At 50.8% G+C, this 10,366-nt stretch overlaps 1 protein-coding gene across 1 annotated transcript in view; it reads left to right on the top strand.

The window, feature by feature from the left end:
* PLEKHA7 (pleckstrin homology domain containing A7) overlaps window positions 1–5,740 on the top strand; it is a 229,665-nt gene extending 223,925 nt beyond the window's left edge. Inside the window, exons 25-27 of the mRNA XM_004369678.2 lie at window positions 214–347; window positions 1,168–1,310; window positions 5,417–5,740. Coding sequence (XP_004369735.2) covers window positions 214–347; window positions 1,168–1,310; window positions 5,417–5,439 — 300 coding nt within the window. The 3' untranslated portion in view covers window positions 5,440–5,740. The remainder of the gene's footprint in view (window positions 1–213; window positions 348–1,167; window positions 1,311–5,416) is intronic.
* The last annotated feature ends 4,626 nt before the right edge of the window (window positions 5,741–10,366 follow it).

The following is a 10,366-nucleotide window of genomic DNA, read 5'->3' as shown; positions in this document are numbered from 1 at the left end:
CCCTCAGTCTGTATGAGGTGGTCTGCTATAGTGGAAAGAACATAGGCTTTGAAGTAAAACCTGGTTTAAATCTCCACCCCTCTGTCTTTGTGATTTTGGCAAGTTATTTAATCTTTGTGGACTTGGTCTGGTTCCTCATGGGTGGGGGTCAAGGAGAAGCAGGTTCTAAGCATCTAAGCCTCCCCCTCTTCCACCTTGTGGTCCTCTCTTCAGCTGTCCAAACCAGAGAAGGTCGCCATCCCTGAGCGTTATGTGGAGCTGGATCCTGAAGAGCCACCCAGCCTGGAGGAGCTGCAGGCGCGGTATCGAAAAGCCGAGAAGATCCGCAACATCCTCACTCGGTCAAGGTCAGCCCTCGCTCTGCCCGAGTCCGGCAGCCCATTAGGGCCATCCCCAGAGAGTGTCTCAACCATGTGGCCCTGAGCCAGGCTGGCTGGGTCATCCCAGGTGCCAGGCCTCCATCTCCGGTAGCTCTGATCATAGGAAGGAGCAGGCTGACACTCACCACCTCACTGACAAATCAGTGAGGAAGTTTGCCTGGGTCATCCAGAAGTCCTGAATACATTCATGGAGGTGCCCCATCCTGGGCTTTCACCCCCAAATCTGTGTCCCCAGTGACCCAGCAAGTGTAGGAAGTGGAGCCAAGCATGGTGGTGAAGTGTACAAAGTTGGAGATCACCTCCAAAGATGGCCCTCGCAGCGTCTGACCGTCACATGGGCACGTGGACCAGACCCAGAGGCCTCAGTTTTGTCCTGAAGATCCCAGAGACTTTGCCCGCTTGTCCACCTGTGCAGCAACCCTACAGTCTCCCTGTCACCTCACCCCGTAGCCTCAGAAACTTAAACCTGTAGTTTGTAAGCCTCCTTTTCAGAGCTAGGCTAACCATTTCATGTCTGCATTTAACGGGGGCTTTGGTCTGGAGCTCTTAACTTGTGTGGTCTGTGACCCTCCCAAAAGAGGAACAAAGTTGTGAGCATTTGAGCATTTGGAGACAAGCGTGCATACCTTTGTCTAGGGAGAAAGTCTGTAGTTTTTATCTGATGCCCCCCGAAAAGGTTGAGAACCTCCGGGCCAGGGAGACCCCAGCTGGGCCTCTGACCTGCATTCTTGAGGCTGGCACCTAGGGGTGGCAAGGGCCCATAGTCTGTTTCCTGGCCCACTTGCAGCATGTGCAACCTGCAGTCCACAACAGGCCCGGACCGGAACAGCGTGACCGACCTGGACTCGCAGCTGCAGGAGCAGGAGCGCATCATCAACATCTCATACGCCCTGGCCTCTGAGGCCTCCCAGCGCAGCAAGCAGGTGGCAGGTAAGGCCATGGATGTAGCCTCTCCAGCCTAGGGTCTGGCTGGCTGCTTCCGGGGGCTCAGGGTCCAGAGTCACGGGTCAGTGGGAAACCAGGTGTCGGGGTTGGCAATTGAGGGCCACTAGGGTGTTCTCCTGACCAGAGGGTGCCCTGTTCATGAGCACAGCAGGGCAGTGGATGGTGAAGTGGGCAGGCCAGGAAGTGGAGGAGACAGTGTGGGAACTGGAGCGCTGAAGTGTAAGAGGAAAGAGGTCCTGGGAGAGCTGATTAAGCCTCGGGTTGGTGCTGCTCTTCCACTTTCTCAGCGATCATGGGTTAAAAACAGGTTTTTGAGGCTCCTAAGCCATGGAGTCAAGGTTAAGATTCTGATCTCATGAAAAGGGGGCAGGAAAGTCTTCGGTGCTTGAATTCCTTGCTGGGATGAGGCAGAAGGGGCCCCTTTAGCCTTCCCTGGGATCCCTGCTCAAAAACAAAGCCCCTGTTCACCTAATCAGACTATCTTGTGCCAGAAAGCAGGACTTGGGAAGGTGGGACTTTGCTGGCCAATGGGGGTGAATAGCACAGTGGGGTGTGTTTGTATACTGGTGCGTTTGTATATGTACCTATGTATGTGCACATTGGTGTGGGTGTTGTACGTGAGTGTGTGTATACCTGTGCATTTGTGTATGTGTGCATGAGTGTGTGTATGTATGTGTGCGCACATTAAAGTGTATGTGTGTGTGTAAAATGGCTGCTTTCTCCCTGACCAGACAGGACAGGAACCCCCGTCTCTTCCCTCCGCCCACACCACACCCCCGGTGTGGGCCCACAAAGTTCTCCTAGTACCATTCCTCCCCAGATGCAGAGGCTGCTGTGTGTCTGGGTGGTGCCTCTGGCCAGGTGTGCTCTAGGCTTTCTGGGGAGGGGGCAGTCATAGAGCCTGAAGTGGTATCACACAGTCCCCGCCTGTCTCCCCAACCCTGGCCAAAGGGTCTAGAAGTGTCTAAGGGCGGGGCCTGCAGGGCCCTGAGGCAACTGGACCCGGGGAGCCTCAGGCAGCCTTGAAAGTTGCTGAGGGCAAGGAGGGGGCCAGAGTCTCAGCAGAAGCCTGTCCCTGGTGCCCCCCAACCTTGTCCTGCACACACAGCTGGCTGAGAGGTGGTCGACATGGTGTTTTGTGGCTGGGGAGGCAGGAGATGGCTCATCCAGACCCCCTTCTCCTAATGACCTTGGGGCTCCCTAGCCCATCTCAGCAACTTTCGATCTCCTGTCCATGTGGAGGATTCCAGCGAGGGCTGCTCCCCTACCATGAAGTGCCCTCCTCTCTAACCTGTGCTTGCTCTAACTCTGTGGGTCAATCACCCTCAGCTTCCTGCTCCCTAGCCAACAAGCCCACCCAGACCTAACACCGTGTGGTCAGTTATTAGGGCCCCCCTCACTTCCGCACTGAGTGATGCTCTTTCTGCAGCCTTGCCTCACTCTTGCTCCCTCTTTCCATCTCAGAGACATACCTGGGAACTGCAGGCCAGTCCCAGCCAGGCCCCCTGGATGTGTCCCCCAAGCCCAGGCCATTAGTGGTGGGCAGCAGGGCCCGTGCAACACCAGCCCTGCCAAGTGGGGCGTCTGGCGCTCCCGGAGCAGATGAGGAGTCTAACGCACCACTTAATTCCTGTGTGCCCTGTCTAGCACAGCAGCTGGGCCTCCTCCCGCCTAAAGCCCCTCTGTCCTCCAGGCCGATACCACCTTACCCCCCATTAAGCAACGGACTCCACTACACCTTTGTTTAACACCTTCCAAGTAAGAGCCTCTGCCTGGCATGCCCCCTGTGCAGCTCACTGCCCCCTTGCCTAGTGCTGAGCATGCCCTCCTCTCCCTCCGCCCGCTGCTGAGATGATTGCAGTGCTGCCTACTGATGCTTCCTCCCGCTGGCAAAGCGGCCGCTGCCGGGGAGACTGTCTCGGATGGTAAGCGGGTGGGAGACTGATGCTTTTTAGGAACTTAGTCCTCAGTGGCTCCAGTACAATATAGTGTGTGATCTAGGCCTCCTGCCTCCCTAAAAACCTCAAGGGCCAGAACTGTACCTCCCACCCCATGCTCTCTACCTGGCAGGCAGCCTGATGCCCCAAGGGACCAGGGCAGGCCAGACTGCCAGCCTTAGGGGTTTGGAAAAGAGGAGTTAGAGCTTGGCCTCCCAGGACTTTCACCAAAGAACTGCAAGAGTGGAAAAAGTCCAGTTTTACAGATGAGGAAACTGAGGCCTGGCGAGGGGATAGAGCTTGCCCTGGGTCACACAGTGAATTGGTGTCAGAGCAAGGGCTGGGACTGCCCTTTTAGTTGCTTGTATACCTTAGAAGAGAAAGAAAAGGAAGCTTCAGGGAAAGACTGCCCAGGGCAGTGTGAAAGTGTCCCTTAGCCGGTCACCTGTCGAATCCTCCTTAGGTGAGCATTTAGTGATGAGAGGCAGCGGGGGATTAAGGAAGGAGCACTGGACTGGGAGTCGGGAGATCTGGCCTCTAGTACGATCTGACTGCATGTCCTTGGCCTGGATTGGTGACTTTTGAACCCAAGTGCCTTACCTGTACGGAGGAGGGTTGCATTTGCGGTCCTGGCAGTCCTTTCCCTGACGTTTCATCTCCTATCATTTTATAGGGTTTTTCCCTTTCCTACCTTTATATATACTTATGGTGAACATTGTTGACCACCACCTGTCCGTCAGTCTATTGTACTGTGGTGGCTTGTGTGTTGCTGTGATGCTGGAAGCTATGCCACTGGTATTTCAAATACCAGCAGGGTCATCCATGGTGGACAGGTTTCATTGGAGCTTCCAGACTAAGACAGACTAGGAAGAAACGCCTGGTGATCTCCTTCTAAAAACTGGCCAGTGGATCACAGCAGAATATTGTCCAATGTAGTGCTGGAAGATGAGCTTCCTAGATTGGAAGTCACTGAAAATACACAAAAGCTACAACCGTGGACTCAAACATACCAATGATAATGAAGATGGTGCAGGACCAGGCCACATTTTGTTCTGTTATACCTAAGGTTGCCTTGAGTTGGAGCCAGCTTTGATGGCAATTAACTAACGGCAACATTGTTGAGTACCTATCGTGTGTGCTAAGCATCTCCTTTGACAGCAACCCGAGGATAATAACCCCCTTTTTGCAGATGAGCAGATAAAGCTCAGAGACCTCGAGCGACTTGTGTAAGGAGCTGAAGTTTCTCAGTATCAGAGCCAGGATTTGAACCCTTTCTGTGTGAGACCAGAGTCTTTGCTCTTAATCTCCACTTGTGAGCTGGTCTGGGCCACACCCAGGATAGGTGTTTAGATAAGAGAGTGAAATGAGGGACTGAGAGTGTGTGTTGGGGGAGGAGGGGCATGGTTTTCAGCAGGTATCCACCCACCTGGGTACGCCCCCAGCCTCGGAGCAGATTCGGTAGGCCCCAGCCAGCAAGAGGGTAGGAGGGAAGAGGTCGGCCTGCTAGGGCCAGGCTCTCAGGAGGTGTGGAGTGGAGACCTCATAGCTGAAGAAGCACAGGGAAAATGCTCCAGCTGGTTAGTTGTAAAGGCTGCAGAGACCCCCCACCGTGGCCGCTGTTGGATGTGATTTTCTCCTAGAGATCCGAGCATGGTAACACTGCCCAGGTCACAGAGTGGCTCTGTTCCTCCTGGCTGTTGCTGCCCCTGTGGCTGTTAGGCCCTGCGTGCTCTTTCAGAACACTTTCATACTTCCTCTTACCCTCACAGAATATTCAGTAGGAGGTGGGTGTAATCACCCTGTTTTAGATAGAGAAACTGAGGCCAATGGAGGCTGAGAGACTACTCAGTGAATGAAGGGCAGGGCCAGAACTGGACCCAGAGTCCTCTTTGCACAGCCCCTTTGCCCCAGCAGAGCAGGCTGTACTCCCTAGAAGTAGGGAGTTGGGGTGAAGGGAGGGTGGGACCAAGCAGCCATGAATACTAGAAGCTGAGGGTCCCCCTCACAGCGGCCGCATTGCCGTGTCCCATGTTCTGCTGCTGTCTGTCTGTCAGCCTGTCTGCCATCCCCTGTCTCATGTGTGCACACGTGCCCACCGCCAGATGCCAGCAGGGGTCCTGCCAACCTCTCATTGTCTCCTGTGCTTCTTGCCAGCCCAGGCAGTGACTGATCCATGACACACCGTGTAGAGGAGGAGCCTGGAGCCAGGGACCCAATGGAACCAGCTTCCTCCAAGAAGATGGATCTTTCTGCCCCCAAGGAAACCCCCTTCACCTGCAGGGGTTCTGGTTGGAGGAAGGAGAAGCCCACAGACTATGGGGTGTTAACCACAGGACTAGGTCCTAGCCACACTCCACTTGTTTTAGTTCAGACTCCTTTTTACATATGACAGAGGCACTTTTGATACACACTATAAAATACTGACACTGTGTTTTAGAATCAGAATATATTTTATAAAATTCACTTCAAGGGCTGAGTGGCTGGTAAGATGAGGATGCAGGATTTCGTAGCTGCACATACAGAATCAGGTACTGTTTGGGTGGTAGGTGTGGGTGGGGGAGAAGGGCGGGGTAAGCAGATGCCAGTCCAACTTTGGAGGAACTCAGGTGAAAGTTAGATTTGAGAACGTGCTTCCAGTGGATTCCAGCTTTAGGCTTATTGGCATGCTGCCTGGAGGAAGAGGGGTCCTTAGCTGCAGAGATCAGCTGTCCCTGACCCAGCCGGATGACCAGTTCTGTGTGAAACTCCGCCAGGATGGCATGTGGATGGCCCTTGGACTTGGCTTAGGGGCTGCAGTATGTTCGAGAGCTTTGTGCTCCCCAGCCTACCCATGAGGTTCTCTCAGCAAAGGGCTCTTCTTAGAAAGAAAAAAGTTCACTTTAATTTTAAAAAATACACTTAGAAATACAGAAAAGGTGACAGGAAGCAACTTTTATTGTATCATGAGCAATAAACTCCACACTGGGTGGCATCTACCTAAAAACCCCTGACTAAACACCTTCCCTCCACACCAGGCTGAGATGGAAATCCTGGGGCCTTTGCCGCCTACCCTGGAGAGCCCCGGGTCAGGCTCCCCAGCCAGCGGTTGGTTGTCCAGGATGGGGCCTGCTGGCAGGAGGGCTGGCAGTGTGACCTCCACCATCCTGGTGGCCTGTGGCCGCAGGGCCTCAATGGCAGGACTTTGACTCAACTTCCAGCCCAAAATGAGGAGGGAGCTACCAAGCCAGTTGTAGTGTTTGTGACCCTTTATTTAAGTCATGTTCTCATGGTATTCTGCATACAGAAAATGATGTTTAAAAGGAAGAAAAAAAAAAAAAAAACTCCTTTGGGTGGAGCCACACTTTAAATGAAAACTTGTCTTTGATTGTGCTCAGAAAAAAAAAAAAATCTTGAATATATTTAGAAGTTGCTGTCTATTTTTAACTAACTCCATATGCTGCCAGTATCGACTTCATGACATTTGCCAAAATAAAATTTTATTTTTGCCTTTATAAGATTTTGTTGGAAAAATGAAATGAATATTTTGCAAGAAAAAGTTAATTTAAATAAAAGCATAATGGTTTGTGAGAAAAAAAAGTGATGTACAGATTAAAATATTAACCTGATATGCTTCCTGCTTCTTGCTGGGTATATTCTCTGGTGAGTGGCTTGGGTTAGGTTTTTTCCATTTCTTTGGAAAATCCCCACTGTCAGCTCTTGATCATGCTTGTGTTCACCTATGAAAAGTTTCTCCTGATGACAGTTCCTTGACACTTGGTTGAGTTTAGAGGTGTGGGGGAAGAAACCTGTGCTTTAGCTTCTGCAGCTGCTCAGGGTGGCCCCCAACCCCACCCCAGCCCTGCTGGGGAGCTGCCGGGCTGTGGACTCTAATGTGGGGCTGGTTTGGCTGGTGGACTGCAATCCAAGATAGCACTGGGGAGGGGAAGGCACCATGGCCCTCTTCCAACCCACATGCTGCCTGCTCGTTCCAATGAGGCGGGTTAGTGACAGACCATGGCAGACTGGATTTGTATGTAATTCATTTTGACTTGTGATTTATGCTTAAAACAGAAGGCAAAAAGCCAGTTCAGTTTAGGGATGTGTATGTTTCCAAGTTTGTTGTTATGGTAGTTTTTGTCTATGGCCAAGATGAGCACCCGAGGTTTAGAGTGATTTTCCAAGTATTTAAAGTGGGGGAAAATAGTTTCCAAGGCATTCTAAACAAGGGACACTGCTTTTTTTTTTAGCTACTGATGTCGTTTTGAGTTTTAAAATAAAAAATACTCTCTGGTTTTAAGCATTACTTGGAAATGGGTCTCCATAATAGATGAAATAGAAGGAAAAGAGGATTCCGTAACAGTACAAAGCCCCCTCAAACCGCCCCCCCCCAAAAAAAAGGCAGAAGAGGCAATACCCTACGTGTAGGGTGGCCATGCAGACATTTTCTCAGTGAAAACGTCAGTCAGCGATTTTCTTGCTGTTAGTCTCAGTTTTTATTTTACACACATAAGCCTCATGTAGGCAGGAACGTGGCGACCCTCTAGCTGCTGCCTCCAGAGTACTTAATCAGGGAGGAGGGTGTAGCCTGTTCTATAAGAATCATGGCCCAAGTTTTGATCTACAGAGAGCATGGTAGGCCCTCAACTCAGACTCCGTGAAGAGCTCGCATGGTGCAGGAAAGGTATGTCCCAGCTACGTCATGCGTAAGCAGGAAGCGCGGCATAGCCCCCTCAAGAAGATCTGTGTTACCTTAGGTGAGACGGGGTACTATGTACTATGAAAGTACTGGCTGGCTAGGAAACTTATGGGATGGGGACAACTCTGGGAAACTATGAGGCCCAGCGATTCCAGCTGCAGTTCCTTACAGGGTACCACAGGACCTGAGCAGAGCTTTGAACAGTGGGATTGCCGTTGACAAAGGGGACATAGAATGTGCTTCTCCTGCATCCATTACTCTAACCCATGCCCAGGTAGTACCCAGGATGTCTACCTAATTTTAGCAAGAGCCAACAAGAACATTTTAGGATCTGGTATAAAATGGGTGTTGGGAATAAAATCTTTTCCTAATCCTCACTTGAACCTCCTAAAGTGCCAAGATTCTCAACATGTCTAGGATGTCATTTATAAATTAAGTAGTTGATGTTGAAACGTATGTACATTTTGTGAGCACGTATGAAGGAGATGTGCCCAGACATTTTGTTTTCTTCCCGTCATTCATTTTTCTGCTTGCCTTGATGTCTGACTGTGAGAGTGTAAACTCTGTCTAGCCCTTCCCCTCCTTCTAACCCATCCTGCCTTTCTTGAACCTTGGTTACCTTCAGGTAAGCTGGGATCTCCAGAATTTTCCTGGCTGTTGTAGGTTGCAGCCCAAAGCCAGGAAAGCCTCTAGCTGCCTCAAAGTCACTCTCCATGGGCTCGGAGAGCTTTCTTTGTCTATTTGGGATTGGAGGTGGGGGTGGCAGGCAGGCTCTGACTCAGCCAGACAAGAGCCCGTTTTGGGCTTGGGAAGTTTCCCACAACCACAGTAGAGTACTACTCCATGGCGGGTCCTTTTGTGTTCTCACCAAGGGTGGGAGAGAAGTAGCAAATTATTTGTCTAATCCACAAATCACGTTTCTGAGACGTGGCAGGCAAATGCTGGGAGCCCTCTGCTTCCAATTCAGCATCAGACGCTGGGGTGTGCGAGGGACTTTGCCCATGTGGGTTGTGCGTCGTTATGAAAAGAACAAAGACACGGGGTTGAGGAAGACATGAAAAATGGCAGCCCCTCCCTACCTGGTAAACACGCCATTGCTTTGACGCCTCCACTCAAAAGGCTACCATTTTCATTGCTCTCCTAGCAAAGAAACCTTTCTTCAGAGCGAGTGGCAGGGTACAAAGGCAGAGTACAAAATGTGTGCACATCACAGTCCCCGCAATTCTGTTTGAACAAGTGTATTGATTGGGTCTGACCCTGTTACATTTTTTCCCTATTATTTGAAAAGGTGCATCTAAGTGTAGTGAATTGAACTGGTGGAGCTGAACTTTCCATGAGAACTTCTCGAGGTATTTCTTTAGTTCAAAGCTTTTGAATTTTAAAGGGCATTTTTAATATGAGTCTGTTGAGTATTCTCTGCCACAGCCCAACAAGGGATGTTAAATGCATATGAGCCTGGAGAGAGGGCGCCGGATGGGGGTGGACAGGCCCGCTGAGGGGAGGTGCAGGTGGTGGCTGGAGGTTGCCCACCACCAGGGGAAATCCATGGTTTGGAGAGAGAGGCTGAGCCCAGTGCTTTGGAACAGCAGATGCAGACCATAAGAAACTACCTCTTTTAGCACATTGGGAATAGCTTAGGGGGTAAGGAAGTGGCTGTGCAGCTGAACTTCTCGAATATTTTTCATGGAGAACCAGGAAGCACTCACGGGGAACTCTTTGGAATGGACAGGGGTTTTGTCCTCATGAACTGATTACTCACCCTTACACTGTGCCTTAGGACTGAGAGGGAATGAGAGAGGCAGAGTCCCTTGGCTGAGGCCATGGAGTCAGAAAGAAGCTGCTGTAACTGTCTATGCTCAGTGACACACACCTTGCCACCACCCTCCAGCCCCTGGATTGACATCCGTCATCACTGGCAGACACTTTCCTACTGAGCCGCGACCTGTATCTCAGTCCTTAACTGATTTGACACCTTTTTTTAAAATTCTTATTTATTTTTTTATTGTACTTTAGATGAAGGTTTACAGGACAAATAGTTTCTCATTAAACAGTTAGTACACATATTGTTTTATGACATTGGTTAACAACCCCACGTCACGTCAACGCTCTCTTCTTGACCTTGGGTTCCCTGTTACCGGCTTTCCTGTCCTCTCCTGCCTTCTAGTCCTTATTCCTGGGCTGTTGTGCCCCATGAGTCTCGTTTTGTTTTATGGGGCTGTCTAATCTTTGGCTGAAGGGTGAACCTCGGGAGTGACTTCATTACTGAGCTGCAAGGGTGTTCAGGGGCCATACTCTCGGGGTTTCTCCAGTCTCTGTCAGGCCAGTAAGTCTGGTCTTTTTTTGTGAGTTAGAATTTTGTTCTACATTTTTCTCCAGCTCTGTCTGGGACCCTCTGTTGTGATCCCTGTCAGAGCAGTCAGTGGTGGTAG

Source organism: Trichechus manatus, unplaced genomic scaffold (genome assembly GCF_000243295.1).
Source record: "Trichechus manatus latirostris isolate Lorelei unplaced genomic scaffold, TriManLat1.0 scaffold00006, whole genome shotgun sequence".
Lineage (NCBI taxonomy): Eukaryota > Metazoa > Chordata > Mammalia > Sirenia > Trichechidae > Trichechus > Trichechus manatus.
This window is presented reverse-complemented; position numbering and strand designations above follow the sequence as displayed.